The following is a 19,715-nucleotide window of genomic DNA, read 5'->3' on the forward strand; positions in this document are numbered from 1 at the left end:
CGTAATTTGTTTTTTAATCTCTCTATCGCTTTGGGCAGCGGCTACTGGCTAGTGTTCGCACGGCTCTGCTACTTACTGTATACAACTTTTAATTTAAATTTAAAAAAAACAGATGTGATTTTCTTATTTTTTCCTAGGTTTACCGCCTTTGTTCTGATAGTTTGCAAGAACTTGTCTCGACTGGCTCAAAATTAGGCCTGAGCATTTTAATCTTGACACAAAAACTCAAACCAGAATCATTCTGAAAATATCCGATCCAAAACCGAACCGAAAATTTACAAGTATTTTTTGGATCCAAAATTCTTTTATCCAAAAAATCGGTATCGAATAGATCCGACCCGATAAGAACGGATTTGTATCCGATTTAAAAACATGTATATCCAAAATTATGATTTTTTTGTGTTCTATTATATATATATATTATTTTATGAATTAGTTGAAATATATTTTGTTAACAATATACTTTGTAACATTTTTAAGTAATATGAATCTTTAAAATGTAAAATTTAGAGTTTAAATTTTTTATTTTAATTATTAATAGTTTAATTAAAGTTATTTTGTAAAATTTTAGATATATATGACAAATATCGACTAAATTTGATGGAGTTTGGGTTAGAGATGACAATTATGGATCTGGACCGCGGGTCTGGCCCGTAAAAGACTGTCGCAGGACGGTATTGGGACGAGGTTTTCTAGGCCTAGGTCGCGGGCCTCGCGGGACGGGTCTTTGCAGGACTGGGCCTTTTGCGGGATGTGCCGAAACGGGTCATGCGGGATTACATGGACCCACATTTTTTTCTTCATTTCTTATTTTACCTGAAAAAACGAGAAAAATGTGAGAAAAAAGAGATTCTTGTGACTTTCCCCCCAGAAAACATAAGGAGTTCCGGCGATAATGATTCGAGCTCCGGCGATGACGACTCTAGCTCCAGCGATGACGATTCGAGTTCTTGTGGTGTTTGGATTTGGTTTTCTCTTTTTATTATACACAACTATGAATTGCTTTATTACAATGTGATATTTCTTATTTAAGTTGATTGATTTTGTTTTCAGTACTGTGAAGTGGTGTTTTTCTTAAATTAAAAAAAAAATTGGTTACAATGGTGTTGTTTAGGAGAAAAGTTTGTTGTATATCACACCACTTGTATAATTTGGCAAAGTGATTTACAATTTTTTTTGCAATCCAAATAATTAAAAAGAGAGATGGTTTGATGAAGACATAAAACACTTGAGCCAAATTATTACAAAGACAACAACTCAATCAGATTCAAACTTAACAAAAGCTTATGCTGATAACAAAAGAAGGCTTTTTAACTCAAAAACGCAAGCACAAACGGAGCTTTGTGGCATTGATTTTGATAAGGCTTTAGTGAAACTTAACGAGCTCTCTTCAACTCTCTTAGACAACTCTTCTACTTGAACATTCATGAAAGAAGATGTAGCAGGCGGTTTGATAAGGAGGCGTTCCGCGGGACGGCCCGCGAAAGCCTATATATTTTGCGGTACGGGTTCGGACCGGTATTTTGAAGACCGCAGCCCGCGCGGGACATACCCTCTGTGACCCGCTCGATGACTAACCCGCCGCAGTACGGGACGGAACAGGATGGGTAAACCTGTTTGACATCTCTAGTTTGGGTATTTCATATTCTTTTTAGATCCTAAATACCCAAACCTGATCTAGATCTGATACGGATCCGAATATTATGGATATTTTACAAGTATTTTTATTATAGATCTGAACCGATCCGGACTCGCGAAAAATCTACTCCAACCCGATTAGGCAGGACATTTTTAAACTCAAAATTATACTATTGGGCAGGGCCATAGCGAGTAATATTGGGCTTATTATGAGCCTTTTAAAATGGGCCATAACGACAAACGAACAGTGAAATAGAGTTGGGAAGGTCTCTTTAACCGCCGGGTTTTAAGCCGCGAACTCACTCTTCCGCTTATGAAGTTTCAAATATAGCTAGACAGAGAGAGAAAGAAAGAGAAAGCAGAGAGATGACGTCCCAGAAGAGATTCATCATCGAGGTGGAAGCTGCTAAGGAAGCCACCGATGGAAAACCCTCCATTGGTCCTGTCTATCGCAGTACTTTCGCCAAAGACGGTTTCCCTAACCCTATCGACGGGATCGACAGCTGTTGGGATATTTTCCGGTCGGTGAAATTCTCGTTTCCATTTTTTTTCATTTTCCAGGAAAATAACTTTTTGATGTTATTATACTTTCAGTGAATACTTTGGCTTTTCTTTTTGTTTCTCTCTCGTTGCATTGCCATTTCTTGAGGATTCTTTTGCGGAAAATGGTGTTGATCCGTGATTGTAATGTTTTCTTCGTTCTGTTTGGTTCTTTTCTTGTAGCACGGCTGTTGAGAAATATCCAAACAATCGCATGCTTGGTCGACGTGAGATTGTGAACAACAAGGTGTCCTACCCATTTTTCTTTTGTATTTATTTATTTATTTATTTTAGCTTTGTGATATAATTAATACTGTGTTCGGAGTTGATAGAATTTCTTCTCAGGCAGGAAAGTATGAGTGGAAGACATACAAAGAAGTATATGACATTGTCCTAAAACTTGGAAACTCTCTCCGTAGCTGCGGGATTGAGGAGGTTCATATTCATTTCTGCCATCTCCAGTGTCTTCTTTCTTTAAATGTGATTCTCTTGTACCTTAGAGTTTGTCCTTTTCCGGATATGTGGAAATGTAGGGAGGAAAATGTGGTATTTATGGTGCAAACTGTCCTGAGTGGATCATAAGCATGGAGGTACGTTAAACATATTAAACTTTGCTAATATATCGTTTGATTTCTTTTGCTCCGGAGATTTAAAGGTGAAACTTCTGATGCAGGCATGCAATGCACATGGGCTCTATTGTGTTCCTTTTTACGATACTTTAGGTATGCCTTCTCTATATAAACAAGTTTTGTTTTTTAACTCTTCTTAAGCTTGCTCTACTACTAGTATAGCCCAAAATATGCTTTTTTGGAGATTGAACTCTTCTGAGTCTTTCTGGTGTAGTAACGTCCAGTTTTGAACACAGGCTCTGGTGCCGTGGAGTTTATTATTTCCCATGCAGAAGTTTCCATTGCTTTTGTAGAGGAGAAAAAGATTCCTGAGGTATCTTTCTTTTGTATCATATATTCTATCGTGACTTATAAATAACTCCTGAGTTAGCCCAAAGCTTCTGACATCATTGAGATCTACACATTTGTACTACTCTGTGTGGTTAACTTCATTTTCCATTCAATTGTCAGCTTTTTAAGACATGTCCAAACTCCACAAAGTATATGAAAAGTGAGTCATACTAACTGATTCATTCAACTTTTTCCTCTTCTCTAAACTTTGTGATGCTAATGATGAAAATGTGTTTGACTACAAATGCAAAGCTGTTGTGAGCTTTGGCGGTGTCAAATCGGAACAGAAAGAAGAAGCTGAAAAGTTAGGACTGGTAATACATGCTTGGGATGAGTTCTTGAAGCTGGTAGGAGACTTTCATTTGCGTTATTCTGATTTTTTTTTTTACTTATTTACTCATCCTTTGACGATGTCATTCATAAATAGTATGATATCTCTAAAAAAAAAAAAAAAGTATGATATCTCTAATCTCCCTTATTTAGTTTTGTTTTTGTTTCCTCTATGACAGGGTGAAGGTAAGCAGTATGATCTTCCTGTTAAAAAGAAAAGCGACATTTGCACAATTATGTATACTAGCGGAACCACTGGTGACCCAAAAGGAGTTCTGATGTCAAATGAGAGCATTGTTACCATAACAGCTGGAGTGAGGCATTTCCTAGCGATTTTTAACGAATCCGTGAGTTTTCCTCTTTCTAATTTGTCATGATTCACATGGAAAATCTGCAACTTTGAGCTGAAATGTTCTAAATTAAACAAACAGCTTACTGAGAAAGATGTCTACATATCTTATCTTCCTCTTGCGCACGTCTTTGACCGGGCTGTGGAGGAGTGCATTATTCAAGTTGGTGGTTCAATCGGTTTCTGGCGCGGGGTGAGTACATCTCAAGATTCTGATCTTCCAACCCAGTTATGTATTTGTTTGTTATGTTCTTCTTGCTAATGTTTGATATGTTCATGTGTCTTATGGTCTGTCTGTCCTCAGGATGTGAAGTTGTTGATTGAAGACCTTGGTGAGCTAAAGCCAAGTATTTTCTGCGCTGTTCCTCGTGTCCTAGAACGAGTATACACAGGTATTATTTTTATCCAATCTTGAGATATATTCAACCATTGATATGTTAACATGTCATGCTCCAATAGGTCTGCAGCAAAAACTATCCGATGGTGGTTTCTTCAAAAAGAAAGTTTTCAATGTTGCTTTCTCCTAGTAAGTTCAGGCTTTCTCTGTACTACCTATAACTTGTGTTACACGTATATTGATCTAACACATCCAAAACGTGCTTAGTAAATTCGGAAATATGAAGAAGGGGCAGTCTCATGTCGAAGCAGCTCCATTCTGTGACAAACTTGTCTTCAACAAGGTAGCAACTTCTTCAGAACTCTTAAAATTTTATGAAACTCTTATAAGACGTCAAGTTAGGTACAATTCTTTTTATACCTAATCTCTCTCAAAGGTTAAACAAGGACTGGGAGGAAATGTGAGGATTATTCTATCTGGAGCAGCTCCTCTTGCTAGTCACATAGAGTCATTTCTTAGAGTTGTGGCATGTTGTCATGTTCTACAAGGATATGGTATCCCTTCAGACCCAAATTAAAATGATATGTAGAACGATCTCTTTTATTCTTATGATCTTTTTCTTGGTGTAGGTCTAACTGAGAGCTGTGCTGGTACTTTTGTTACCTTCCCTGACGAACTTGACATGCTTGGAACTGTTGGTCCACCAGTGCCAAACGTGGATATTCGCCTAGAATCTGTCCCTGACATGGAATACGATGCTCTTGGAAGTATTCCACGAGGCGAAATCTGCATCCGTGGGAAAACTCTGTTTTCTGGATACCACAAACGTGAAGACCTCACCAAAGAGGTTCTTATTGATGGATGGTTTCACACAGGTGATATTGGTGAGTGGCAGCCAGATGGAAGCATGAAGATAATTGACCGGAAAAAGAACATCTTCAAACTCGCGCAAGGGGAGTACGTTGCAGTTGAGAATTTAGAAAATGTGTACGGTCAAGTAGAAGCCATTGATTCAGTAAGTCAGAACTTTAGCTCAGTGAACTATAAATCTTCTGACATGTTTTTTTTTTACCATTATCATTAAATTTTCATTAATATGTTTGTTTTATATTAGATATGGGTGTATGGGAACAGCTTTGAGTCCTTCCTTATAGCAGTCGCTAACCCAAGTCAGCAAACTCTTGAACGCTGGGCCGCGGAGAATGGAGTGAATGGAGACTTCGACTCTATATGTCAAAACACAAAAGCAAGAGCATTCCTACTTGGAGAACTCGTTAAGACAGCCAAAGAGAGAAAGGTTTCTTCTTCTTTTTCTTCTTTATTTGATCTCTCGTCTTGTCTTCTTTTGTCTCCCTTTTTTTTTTTTTGATCAAAATCTTCTTTTGTCTCTTTAATACTCTGCATCTGTAGTTGAAGGGTTTTGAGATCATTAGAGCTGTTCATTTGGAACCTGTGGCTTTCGACATTGAAAGAGACCTTCTTACTCCTACCTACAAGAAGAAGAGGCCTCAATTACTCAAATACTATCAGGTGAGTTTTGCATCATTTTTGACGGTTTTGAGCCGTCTGCACCCAAGGGCTGTCAACTGCAGGAAGAAGAAGTGTGGCCACAGCAACCAGGTTTGCCTCTGATTGTTTACCTTATAATTTTACTTAGTTTCTGTTATGAATTATTAATTTCTAAATCTTTTTTTTTTTTTTTTTTTTGATAGAATGTGATTGATGATATGTACAAGACTGCAAAGGAAGGTCAAGCTTCAGTACAGTAGATCCCTTCTACATTCTAGTTTCATTCATTCTTTCTTTTTCATGATCAGGCATGACTTTCTTCATTTACGTTTCTCTAAATAAGGTTTTGTTAATGTCTTTGAGATGCTGCATAGCATCTTAACATACTACAACATGTCTTACTCTATAATTTTATTTCAAAATTTCATGTTCCTAGACATTGTACGAACTTTATCCCGATATCTTATAAACAGTGGAGAATTTAGTTTCGGGTTGTTAACTAGGCGTATTTGAGCAACACATCGGTTTCTATCTTTATACAAAACAGTTGGTTTTATATTCAGAAATTGGTGTCTATACACCTAAACCAACCTCTATTTTGCAATATACCCATAATTTTTGATGCTAAATTTCCTTCCCATTTTACCCCTACCACCTACCTTCCCTACGCCATAGACCCTCTGCGTTGAGTGTCAGGAGACTCAGGACACACATAATTTTTCCATCGGTCTAAGCATTAATTCAACACCTACCAATTCATTGATTCATTCCTCTGTTATCCAAAATTTATTTTATTTCTTCTCCTAAAACCAAAACTTGGTCAAAGATAGAGCTTTGATTTCTTAATCGTATGATGCAAGAAATCAACCTCCCTTTGAAAGTGTTTGCGGCTGGCGAGGAACCGACTGGCTGGCGAGGAACCGACTGGTGAACGAATCAGCCATCATGATAATGCTCTTGATGAAGCTCACGCCTCAGGTGGTGTTGATCAATGTAAGGCTATTACTCCTTGCGTTCTCGCAGAAGCTGCAAAACAATTGGCCTTTAATTTCTACGACACCTTTTCAAAAAAGCAGTCTTAGATTAATATAGTTTTTTTCACCCAACTTTTTTTATTTTCTGGTTTTACTTGTTACAGAGATATTATTAAATCTTATCTTTGGCATATACTTTTCTTGCATGGTCGAGTTTCAAACAATATTAGGTATCAACTAACAACATTGGACCCATGCGTGATGATCTTGTGGGACTTAAATGACAAACAATCCACTCATCAGTTAATATTTTAATTACCAGCTACCATATGTAGGTTACATATATTGTGCCTACACTAAAACCATGGTGTCCATATTTTAGACATGTGGTCATATTGATGTACATAACTGATAAACAATTCACTTATCAGCTAACACCCTCATTAGCAACTAACAACCCCCACAGAGGCCTTATTTATATATGGGGTGAGTATCTGATAGACTATAACTTTCCCTCCAAGCTGCCAATCCACTACCAAATCAGATAAAAAATTATTTATCTACTGGCAAGTATGTTCCATGCATGTTTGTTTACACGAAGAACTGGATGTGTTTTTAGTCACATCACATGTAGATATTTATAGGTCATAACTGATAACCCATCCTCTTATCAGATAACATTTTTATTATCAACTAACAAAACCGAAGGAAATCCATATTTAGCTATGCGGTGACGTTATGATAGCCTATATCTATCCTGTCAAACTGATAAACCAATAACAAAACAGATAACATATTATTTATCAACAAAAAAGTCATGTTCCATGTTTGTTGTTTATCAACTAAAGATGGGGTTAATAATTAACTTACGTGCTGATATTAGTGTACATAACCGCTAAGCCACATATGACTGACATTTCCATCTGAAAGATCAAGCACTGTGAAACAGCAGTGCCTTAATCTAAAAGAGAGATTAAGGCCTTATACATTTCAATCAAGTGCTAATACTTGTGTCCTTGTTAACTAATACTTGTGTCCTTGTTAACTAAGACTGACATTTCATTCTTCCTCTTATCAATCTCTCTTTTATATTTACGTGGAACCCACTGCTTGATCAAATTTACTGATTTATTGAATATAATAACTATACACGTTCTTTACTTGATTCATATCATGGTGCAAAATGATTTCATTCTGTTAGTATTGGGATTATATGTGAATCTAATAAATATTCTACATGGACAAAACTAATCATTTATATTTTCAAAAATTAAAATAAATTAATTTTAAATTAATAGTTCTAGATAACGAAGGAAAGAAGTGATTTTCATTGTCTTTGTGTAGAAGACAAACCTATTTTATCACAGTATTAATAGCAAATGACACATTATGCCAGGTATAATTTACAAAGTACATAAGTGTTCTAACTAAATTTAAATTTGGTAATTCATAACCAAATATTTTTTTATTTTTCTCATATAGTTGAAAGGGATCACTTTCGACATTAAGTGATCTAATGGCCACCATTTATTGAGAAACATTGATTTATAAATGTTAAAATACTTCAATACTATCTTTTGATGTATGCCAGTGCTAAATATTCACTTTTTGAATGATTAATTGTATTCCAATAGAATATTTTGTTTGGCTTTTTTCATCAAAATAAAATAAATGTTTAATCTTATTTTTTTTCTTGAATTCCAATAATAATAAGATCATAAATATAAACCACGATTATTATAAACCTTGTTCGGCATTGCGCTGAACGCCGTACGTGCGGTCGCGTAGAGACTGGCTCCGAATTATTGGGATTATACAAATATTATTCAGGGATTTTTAGAGCTTTTATACTACTTATTGTGTATATATATTATATGATGCAGCTTACTACAAAAAGAAGAAGATAAGTTGGTGTAGTGGCTAAGATCCCTATCTTGAGTCACTGGTAATGGTTTCGATGCGCCAACAACTGAAGTTTTTGTTTTTTCAGCTTAACTTTAATGAAGTGTAGTAATGTAACCCTAAGGAAGAAGATGAAACCGAAATGTCTATACTACTGGTTACACGACCTATAACCCTGTTTCATTGGCTGCCAGATATTTTTTTTCTCAATTGTTCTTTCATTTTTTTTGTATTTACACTCAAACTAATAGATCTAATTAGAAAAGTTGATCTCTGAATCTTCAGTGAAAAAAAAGTGAGCTTTTCATATTTTCCAATTTTCAAGCCGATTATACCAAAATCGTTATGGCTCTCATCCTTTGAGTGCTTATCTTTCGATGATAGGGCCACCGAGACAAAGTTTTTGGAATATGGAGTATATGTGATCATTTACGTATACCACACATGTACAAATTGCTTTAGTGTGTACAAGTATCATTGCAATTTGATTACACAAAACGTTTTAGATTCGGAATGTAATGCTTTTGGATTTTTAAATACATCAAGGATTCTCATATGTATATTAGTGTTTCACAATGTTCAAGAAATTTATAGACGATAGTAAAACGCTTTATAGAGGATTATTGATCAGGAAGGTGCCTACACCTTCTTTTTTTCTTAAATCGTTCTAAAAAAAATGGTTCGTTTGATTTGCCGCTTAGGGGGGATCCTAGGCACCTCCTAGACCAATTAAAATCCTGGTATCTAATGATTCATACAAATATCTGCATCAACAACTATGAGACGCATTATAAGTTGGTAGACTCATCACGATTTTTGGTTTTTGAAAAAAAAAAGAGTGTAGTATATGTGGAGCGGAGGAAGAATCAATAGGTTACATTCTATTTGAAGGTTCACCAGCTATACAAACTTGAGCGTTTTCAAATACTCCATCTAGCCCTGGATTGTTTCCAGTGTCTTCAATATTTTCAAACATGAATTAACTATTATTTGAGACTTCCAAAGACTTATGACTTAAGTGACTTTCTATGGCTAATATGGTATATTTGGAAGAACCGAAATGATAAAAATTATTAACAACAAAAATGAAAACCCACGAGAGATTTTGCGGATAGCGAAAATAGAATGTGCATTATGGGCAGAGGCCTAACTCAACGAATTAAAAGTTTCAGAGGATAAACATCTTACTCAAGTGTGCCACCAAATGAGAGAAGTGTGATGGTGTTACATGGATGGAGCCTGGAGAGAACAAGATATTTTTACGAGTCAAGGATGGTTCTGCAGCGCATGAGATCCAAATGACCATATTATAGGGGACATGAATATCCGACAAACCCTACCCATATTTACATGCAAAACGCGAAGCTTTAATTTGGGCAATGTAGTGCAGGAAGACCCTATAGTTCTCAGAGGTGGTATACCAAATATACTGTTCTAAAGGATAATATCTACACCGATAGAATGATCGACCTTCGCTTCCCACCTATATGAATTTCAACGATGTAAAGAGTTATTTCCGAACTTTACAATCAAACATACCAAGAACACAATGGAGGACAAATTTTCATGAGGTTTCAACATTTTCCTTCTGCTATATTGATTATATACACTGGTTTGCCTTTCTAAATCAGTGTTTGATTAGAAGTAATAAAGTTATTTGTTGGAAAAAAAACTTAGGCCACAAAACTAGATTTATATCTCATTTTGCTTTCGAAAAAAACCATTTGTATCTAACACATCTTACAGCTTTAAATTTCTGTATAATGGTCCAAGTATATTTTATTTATTAAGCAAATCTGAGTTGGTTTGCATGGAATCTTTCCAATTAGTCTTCTCGTGTATTTTTGATATTCATGTATAGATTTTTGTTATGGATCTTTGTTTTCTCATTTATTTCGTTTGATAAAATGATGAAAAAACATTTTCAACATCAGATATTTCATTTTGTTTTCATATCCTTTTGTGAAATTTTTTTAATCTAGTGGTTTGACTAAATGCTCATTAATTTTCTATATCATAAGGTCTAAGTATTTAGTCTAAAAAATGTGATTTATTAACAATTACACAGATTAATGAAAAAATAAAATTACATACAGTCTTCAGCATAGTGCAATAGATCGACGTCGGACGTAGATCTTCATAAAGCAGATGCGGGTAATATAAAACCAAATAAAATTACAGGTTATAATATGTTTATGTAATGTTTTCATAATTTGTAATGTAGTATAATAAAATAACTCGTAAAACTTCATTATTTTTTCAGGTTGAAGATATTTTGATTGTTAATAAACTATTCTCTGATATTTTGGAAATATCATGATGTCCAATATCTTTGTTTTTCAGCCACTACTTTGATAAATTAATTATACAAAACTCTTAAAGAGAATATTGAAGCCTATCCATATTCGAAGTTACTAATTGTCAAGTATAGTGACCATCGTCTCTTGTAACTCGTAAGACACTATTCCACTTTGAAACTCGAGTTTGTTGACTAGAAATAATAATATGACAGTAAATAAAGTCATATGTTATCATATTATGCATAGTTTTTTTTATGAAATTTCAAATTATTGATCTATGATAAAGAATGTTATATACAAATCAATCTCATGCTAAGGAGCTCTAAACTTTGGTAAAATAAAGTCTTTCTCTAAAGTGTAACCTGAAACCATCTACTCAGTAAACCTCCTAGCTTATAGTCTGGCTTGTACTTGAGAGAGAAAATTCTATTATTCATTGCCTTGTCGATTAATCTTTTTATATGATCTGTCGAAGTCCTAGATTGGTAATGCCGCCTAGCATCTCTCTCTCCAAATGTGATATATTGTAGTCCGGAACAGTAGCTTAGCTAAGCTTGAATCCACTCCCTTCGCTCTCATTTTCTGCAGGCTATGGAGTGTCCATTGCCAGTCCGGATTGATACTAGTCCCTACCAGTTTCTGTGCAAGGCCCTCCCATACTGTATAAGAGTAACGACATGCAAAAAAAGGGATGGTCTCACAGCACTGTGCCATTCTCCATTGTCTCATTTGATCTCATGTAGACAACATGTTCTTAAACACTAGCCACGCAATGAAGGAATAGCGAGGGACACCTTGCGTGAACTAAATCACCTTGCTCCATTCCACCTTATTCTTTTAGACCTCACCTGCTCCCACGTTCTAGAGGCTGAGAAAGTTGTTCTGAAGTCATCATCTTGATGCTTACACATCACTATATCACTACCATTTCCAGGATGAGGAAGTTCAATTTGCATAATTCTATTATGTAGATCATGAAACCGACGACTGCACTTTCCTCGAATACTCCATCCCTTCATTGCCACAGCATCACTAACCTTTGCATGTCTCAGTACACCAATATAAGTAGTGCCAGCAGCTCATGTGATGTCAATCAATCGACCATTGCCAAACCAACTATCAAACCAGAAGTGACAACTTTGGCCATCCGTAACATCTATCATGATAAACTGGTAAGCTACATCCCTCAATTTAAGTAACTTCAGCCAAATCCAAGACCCTTTTCAATCATCTCTTACATCCCAAAAAGTGTTATATCTCAGAAAATAACGTTTCACCCAACCCAAAGGGAAAAAGGCTGAGTGAACAAACACCAAATGAGTTTCAAGGGAAACACTCTCGCCGATTCCCGAAGCTTCCTTACTCCAATTCCTCATTCTTCTTTTGGATAACAAAGATCCTCCCAACTTATTTCGCCTTATGTGTTTGAGTTGGTGAACCTGACTAGAGAAACGCACTACACATACTCTCTATTATGTCAAGACATTTCGCTGGTAATATGAAGGCCGAACTCCAAATGTTCAAAGTGCTAGATATGACAGATTGCATCAGTTGTAACTTTCATGCAAATGAAAGAGATTTGTTGGACCAGCATAGCATTCTTCCTTGTATCTTGTCGAATAATGGCACGTAATCATGGCTGGTAAGAGACTTAGTGGTCAGAGGCATGCCAAGGTAACAAATAGGCAGAGTTCCAACTCCTATGCTTAAAAGCTCAGCTGTTGACAGGAAGTCTCTCACATTACTTCTTAAAGCATACATGGAAGATTTACCTTCATTAATATGTAGGCCAGACATTCTTGCAAACTTTTTCATAATCTCCAAGACTCCCAATAGCGACTTTGATGTATATTTGGTAAACACCAAAATATCATCAGCGAAACTTAAATGAGTAAGCTTAACTCTATGACAATGAGAATGATAAGCAAATACCCCTGCCTCTGCTGCTTCATTTAAGAGCTTTGATAGAACATTATTGAAGATGACATATAGGTAAGGAGAGAGGGAGCATCCTTGCCTTGATACCTCTGGCGCTTGTGAAGAACCCCTTCAAACTTCCATTTATTGATACCGAAAAAGAAGCAGTTGATATGCACAGGCATATCCAATGAATGAACTGAGAAGGCAATCTCATTGCTTACAAAACAGAGATAATGAAGGACCATTTTCTTGTGTCAAAAGCCTTGAAAATGTCAAATTTGATTGCACATTTCTATTTATTCGCTGTCTTGTGGTAACCATTAACAAGTTCTGAGGCGAGTAAAACATTTTACACCAACAGCCGTTGCGTAATGAAAGCACATAGATTAGCCTCAATCAGGGAAAATAATATTGAGTCGGTTTGTTAGAACTTTGGATATGTCCTTGTACAATAAGTTACAGAAAGCAATGGATATGCAATCCTTCATTGTTGTCTGGGCATTTATCATTTTGGGAATTAGGGAGAGGATGGCTGCATTTACTCCAGTAGGCATGAAGCCAAATAGGAAAAAAAAAACATAGTAAAAGCCAGTATGCATAGTTTTTGAAAACGTCAAGTATAATGAAAAAGTGATACAGTTTAGAAACTTTAACAACTTAAATAAAATCACATGTTATCATATTCTGCATTTTAGAAAATAAAAAGGTCGTACAATTTAGAAATTTAAAATTTTAAATATACAAAATGATCTCGATAATTTCTTTCTCCATCACTAATATATACATATAAAATAAAATAAACAACTTTTTAATTTAATATTAATATTTACAAGAAAATAATGTATCCACTATAACCATAAATCTCTTATATATTTAAAAGAAACATTTTTAAAAATAAACTTTGAATAAAGATGTATTATTTATATGTATTTTCACCTAATGTATTTTCATAGCTAATTTTAAATAGCCTTTAATTACTAGGTATACTACAAAGGTTACTATTGGTATTATTTTTACATGTATTGTGCACCATGTTCAAAATTACGTTAAACGTGAATCGGGAGGTTGGGTTAGACCTAACGAAGTAAAAATTGGAGATTTCTGTTTTTTTTTGTCAACCATATTTCATTAGTACTAAAACATCCAAGTTATTACATAGTTTTTATTATCAACTATGTCTTGCTTTGCTAAAGTATCAACATAACTTAGACATTCTCTAGATACATAATAGAAAGTATAAGCACATTCTTTCGAACACTCTATCACATCTTGTAACACAAAGGTGGCCTCCGTTGAGCAATTCACTTTGAGAATTTGTTCAGTTCCCAACTAATTTAACTCTTCAACTCTGTTCTTGCAGTCAGCCATAAATGCAACCTGATGATAATGTAGCATTTTTAACTGTTGCACGGCTAACAATAAAGCTATAGCTTATGCTTCCCCAACTGAATTTGTATTCTTGACCGAAGATGGTCCTTGTAGAAGATGTTGGTTAGGTACATTTGGTCTGAGTTTCACCTACGGCTCTGAAGTGCCCACTTCAGAAACCTGTCTTCAGCACTTTGTTGCTATATGGAAATCAGCGAAGTTGCCTAGAGCACTGAAGTGATCACTTCAGAAAGGCTGCAACTTGCACATTGATGCTCTAGGAAAGCTGTTATGTTTGGGTCTAAGTGTTTTCGAAACTCATTAGAGCAAGGGTTTTGGGGACACAAGATACCACTATATATTTCTTATGCATCTTCTAAACCTAAGAAGCCAAGCCAAGAAAGAAGAGAAGACAAGAGAAACTCCACAAAATCTAGAAAGAGAGACAAGCAAAAAGCTCAAAGACTGTCAAAAGGGATCTGCAGTTGAGCAAAAAACAAGAAGGAGACAAGGGAGAAGAAGTCAGAGAGTGAGAAGCTACCAAAGACAAGAGAAGAAAAAAAGTTCGAGTCTTTGTGTTCTTAGAGTGTTTTGGTATTGTACTCTCCTTCTGTAATCTCCTTTGTCATTCTCAAGGAAGTGAGAAGTGACTGAAACTTGTAAGCTTTGCTTGTTAGTGGAAGTTGTGGGAGAGAGATCCCACCCTAGAGGTACCGGAAAGGAAATTGGGTGAACAAATTTCTTTTGTCTTTAAGTTTCTGTTTTCATCACAAAGATCCAAGTTTTAACATTCAAAGGGTAGGAAAGTTAGGTGTATGGGTTAACCCTAACAAGTAGTATCAAAACTAGGAACTGATAGCTGTTTGGTTGATACAAGGTCAAGTTGGAATTTTTCCCAACAAGTGCTATCAGAGCTCCAGGTTCGGAGGAAGAGTGTTAGAAGATTCAATGGCGAATACAAGGATAGAGGTGGATAGGTTTGATGGAACATGGGATTTCTCCTTATGGAAGGTTTGTATGCTAGCTCACTTTGGTGTTCTAGGTTTGAAAGGAATTCTTACAGATGAGAAGCTGTTGAAGGATCCACCTAGCGAACAAGAGGAGTTGGAAGCTACTACGAAGGATCCATAGAAAGGGTTACCAGGGATCTCAGATGCTGGTCCAAGCATAGATCCAGTAAAGCTCGAGAAATCAGAAAAGGCTAAAGATCTGATTGTCTTGAATGTGGGAATCAAGTGCTAAGGAAGATCAAGCACTGTAAAACAGCAGCAGCCATGTGGTCAACATTGGACAGCTTGTACATGGAGTCTTCATTTCCAAATCGCATATATCTACAGCTGAAGTTCTATACTTTCAAGATGAATGATGTGAAGAGTATAGATGAGAATGTTGATAACTTTCTCAAGGTGGTAGCAGATCTGAACAATCTAGGTGTAGATGTGTCAGATGAAGTCCAAGCAATTTTGCTGCTAAGTTCATTACCCCAAAGGTATGACCAGCTAAATAAAACTCTCACGTATGGAAGGGACAGTCTCAGCCAGTGGCGGAGGCATTTCTTTAGCAAGGGGGTCAGTTGACCCAGGTGGATTTGTAGAATATTTTTTTTTTACTTGTATTTTGAAGAAGAAAACTGAAAACATGTTACTAATTTGATTTATTGACCCACGTAATAAATTTTTACAACGGAATTGACCCCTCTAAATGATTCTGCTGGCTCCGCCACTGGTCTCAGCTTGAATGAAGTAACAAGAGCTGCAAGGTCAAAAGAGAGAGAGAGTTAACTGAAAGTGGAAGCAAGTCTAGACCAAGTGCTGAAGGTCTCTATGTTGATTTAAAGAGGAATCAACCAACATGGAAGACCAAGGTCTAAGAGCAGAGGAAAGTACAGTCTAAGCCACAACTTGATAAGAACAACAAATGTTGTTTTATCTGTGAAGATGAAGGGCACTGGAAAAGAGATTGCCCGAGAGGAGGGATAAAGGCTCTGCAAATACTGTAACTGAGTATAAGGAACCAATTATTTTAATTGTTAGCACTCATAACACAAAGAAAGGGTGGATTATAGACTCAGGTTGTTCATACCACAGCACACCAGACAAGGAAGTCTTGTTTGACTTCAAGGAGTTTGATGGTGGTAAAGTGTTAATGGCTAACAACACCTATGGTAACATCAAGGGGATATGAAAGGTTCGGATTGAGAATCCGGATGGTTCAGAAGTGATACTCAAGGATGTTAAATACATGCCAGAGGTGAGTAGAAATCTGATTTCATATGGGACGTTGGAGAAGTCAGGTTGCAAGTACAAAGGAAAAGGCTTCAAGGTTCAGTTTTACAAAGCTGGCAGGAAGGTGATATCAGGAGAGTATCACGAAGGGCCACCTACCTTCAAGGCAAGGTTGCTAAGGCTGAAGTGAAGGTGCCAAGGGAAGAGAAGGTGAGTATAGAATCAAGGAAGTCCGAGAAAGGAGCAGAGAAGTCTGTTAAGGGAGCTGAAAAGAAGAAGTCAAGGAATGTGACTTTCAGCATGAATCTGATTCAATGACCAACTCCTTATAGCTATAAGTGGCAGGAGTCATTAGCTCAAGGTGGAGGCTCTTCTATGACAGGACGGTCAGGAGAGAATGAGTCTAAGGTGAGCAGAGAGGAATCAGGAGTAGAACTGAAGGTAGCTCAAGAGGACAAAGGGAAGACCAAGAAACAATCTTCAAGAAGGAGGAATCAGAGGCTCGATGGGTTTAAGAAGGATTTTAGGTGTTGCATTAGTAGTTTCTCAGGCTCAGAGAATGCAACGGGCTTAGATGAGATTGAAGCAGTCACAAGGTTTCTATTCGAAGTGAGTGAAGCAGAATATGAGTCTATCATAAAAGCAGGCAGATCTACCCAAGATGAGAAGCATGCTAGGAGTAAAAAGGGATGCTTCTCGGATAAGTGGATACCGAGCCAGGAGTCTCTGGAAGGCTGCATACCGAGCCAGGAGTCTCTGGAAGGCTGCATACTTCTCAACGCTCACTAAAAGGGGGGGGGGAAACAGACCCAGGTAACTATGCTGGCTTATGGTGGATCTTGCATGATCGAATTAGCAAGGTAGAGTTAGTTTGTCTAAAGCCTGGAGATGGAAGGTTAAGTTGTAGCGGGGAGAGTTACCTGGAGGAGTTTCTGGAACTGTGTAAATAGAGACACATGTTCCTGGTGGAGCAGTTGAGAGAAAGCTTCAGAAGAAGTTGAAGCAAGTAGTTTGACTCAGGTGGAGTAGCTGAGAGAAGGAGGCAAGGATGATTTCATCTCAAGAAAAGGAGGACCCCAAAGAAGCGGGGCAACTACCTACAAGGCATGGTAGGTTGGATGTAGATTGGAAGCGCAAGGGAGCACAAGCACAAGGGACCAAACGCTCAAGGTGGAGATTGTTGGTTATGTGCATTTGGTCTGTGTTTCACCTACGGCTCTGAAGTGCCCACTTCAGAAACCTGTCTTCAGCACTTTGTTGCTATAGGTAAATCGGTGAAGTTTCCTAGAGCACTAAAGTGACCACTTCAAAAAGGCTGCATCTTGCACATTGATGCTCTAGGAAAGCTATTATGTTTGGGCCTCAGTGTTTTTGAAGCGCATTAAAACTAGGGTTTTAGGGACACAAGACACCACTATATATATCTTGTGCCTCCTCTAAACCTAAGAAGCCAAGCCAAGAAAGAGGAGAAGAGAAGAGAAAATCCACAAGATCTAGAAAGAGAGGCAAGCAAAAAGCTCAAAGGCAGTCAAAAGGGATCTGCAGCTGAGCAAAGAACAAGAAGGAGACAAAAGAGAAGAAGTCAGAGAGTGAGAAGCTACCAAAGACAAGAGAAGAAAAAAAGTTTGAGTTTTTGTGTTCTTTGAGTGTTTTGGTATTGTACTCTCCTTCTGTAATCTCTTTTGTCATTCTCAAGGAAGTGAGAAGTGACTGGAACTTGTAAGCTTTGCTTGTTTGTGGAAGTTGTGGGAGAGATATCCCACCCCAGAGGTACCGGAAAGGGAACTGAGTGAACAAATCTCTTGTGCCTTTAAGTTTTTGTTTTCATCACAAAAATTCAAGCTTTAACACTCAAAGGGTATGGAAGTTAGGTGTATGGGTAAACCTAACAAGTAATATGAAAACTAGCAAGTGATAGGTGTTTGGTTGATACAAGGTCAAGTTGGAATTTTCCTATAATAGAAGATGGTTTCCTTCTTTACTATATAAGGACCAAACAATCCCAATGGGTTCTCTTAGACCATGTGCATCGCGGGGTCCTTAGAAGGATTTTCAGGCGTGGACCCCGCACAAAAGAAGAAAATCGGTAAGGAAAACTATGAGATAAGGATCGACTTCTTTTGGGTTTTTGTGATTTTCGCGGGTCCCACTGACACGTGGCGGCCCGCGATTGATTCCTTCTTTTTTTTAAAAAAAAAAAATTAAAAGAAAAAAAATTAAAAATCTGAAACCCCAAGTGGGGTTCCAGCGATGCACATGCCCTTAGTGATTTCCAAGACGCATCTACCAAACAGTAGTAAGGAACTTCATGAGGCATTTTCGTTTGTATTGTGGGCTTTACTCTTCTCTCAGCTACTGCAATCTGATCTTCCTCTTTCTCTTTTGCGATCGCATTTCTCCATTGGTTGTAATCTCTAATAGTGGCATGTATTACATAAGCGATGTGCTCTCTCTTTTGATTGAAATTGAGATTGTTCCTCATCTTCCATATTCTCCATCCTACAGAGAAGTTAAAGGCTTTCACTTTTTTCTCTCTTCAGCAACTGTATCATTTCAGTAAAATTTTGAAGAGTATCATTAGCGCCACCATCCTCAACTTTAAAGATTGATGGAGTCAGATCCCAAATTTCCTTAGCCACTCTACATTTGTATATTAAGTGGTTTTGTGTTTCCAGATATTCGAGTCATCACCTCTGGTGCCCCCAACAGCACAAAACAGAATCTCCTATGGGCTCCATAATCGCCTATGCCCCTTTTTCATTAAGTAGGCGTGAAATGACGGCAATGCCCTTGGAAGGTGGAAAAAAATTAAAAAAAAAAATCCCGCAGCTCGAGGAGGAAAGCTCCTCTCCTCTATAGCTCCCACCCAAGAAGCTCATTATTGTCTCTGGTTCGCAGCTCCTTCATAGAAACTCTGTTGTCGACGTCGATAGCTACTCCGGCGACGCCGTCGGACCGCAACGTTTCCACCGGCTAGCATTCATTCAGAGAGGTCGTAATGCAGGTTAGTTATTCTCTCCTCAGCGAGCTGCAAGATAGAAATTGGATTTAGGGTTTGTAATTGAAAGTGTTGAAACGGCATTGATTCTGGGATGATTTGGTTGATCTGCATATGAAATTGTTATGCATGGGGGTGCGTGAATTGTCTCAGTTAGGAGTAGCTTTGCACGGAGATCTCTCCGATCAATCAATCGTACATACATTTGAGTTCTTGTTTAAGCATTAAGCATTACTTTGTATAACTAGGTATAACAAGTAGAACTGACAATTGTTGTAGAGTAGGTAAAACTTGGTAAAACTGTAGACAACTCGGTAGAACTAAGAACTACGGGTATAACTAAAACTTTATTCTTTTGTTCTTGCA

General features: G+C 37.1%; 1 protein-coding gene across 1 annotated transcript; it reads left to right on the top strand.

The window, feature by feature from the left end:
* Positions 1–1,991: 1,991 nt before the first annotated feature.
* LOC106316534 (long chain acyl-CoA synthetase 5) lies at positions 1,992–6,134 on the top strand. Its single transcript, XM_013754436.1, has 18 exons — positions 1,992–2,159; positions 2,362–2,425; positions 2,524–2,613; positions 2,712–2,768; positions 2,852–2,900; positions 3,044–3,120; positions 3,258–3,297; positions 3,390–3,484; positions 3,647–3,814; positions 3,899–4,009; positions 4,121–4,208; positions 4,276–4,342; positions 4,421–4,496; positions 4,590–4,707; positions 4,783–5,168; positions 5,268–5,450; positions 5,564–5,683; positions 5,866–6,134. Exons 1-18 carry the CDS (start codon positions 2,005–2,007, stop codon positions 5,920–5,922), a joined length of 2,001 nt encoding a protein of 666 aa, XP_013609890.1. The 5' UTR covers positions 1,992–2,004; the 3' UTR covers positions 5,923–6,134.
* The last annotated feature ends 13,581 nt before the right edge of the window (positions 6,135–19,715 follow it).

Source organism: Brassica oleracea, chromosome C9 (assembly GCF_000695525.1).
Source record: "Brassica oleracea var. oleracea cultivar TO1000 chromosome C9, BOL, whole genome shotgun sequence".
Classification (NCBI taxonomy): domain Eukaryota; kingdom Viridiplantae; phylum Streptophyta; class Magnoliopsida; order Brassicales; family Brassicaceae; genus Brassica; species Brassica oleracea.

What these genes read in the sequence shown, in the direction of transcription:
- LOC106316534 (XM_013754436.1), top strand. Translation starts at nt 2,005, where the DNA reads ATGACGTCCCAGAAGAGATTCATCATCGAGGTGGAAGCTGCTAAGGAA. An exon ending in CCTAGAACGAGTATACACAG is followed by an intron (nt 4,209 to 4,275) that starts GTATTATTTTTA and finishes ATGCTCCAATAG; the next exon opens with GTCTGCAGCAAAAACTATCC. An exon ending in AATTACTCAAATACTATCAG is followed by an intron (nt 5,684 to 5,865) that starts GTGAGTTTTGCA and finishes TTTTTTTGATAG; the next exon opens with AATGTGATTGATGATATGTA.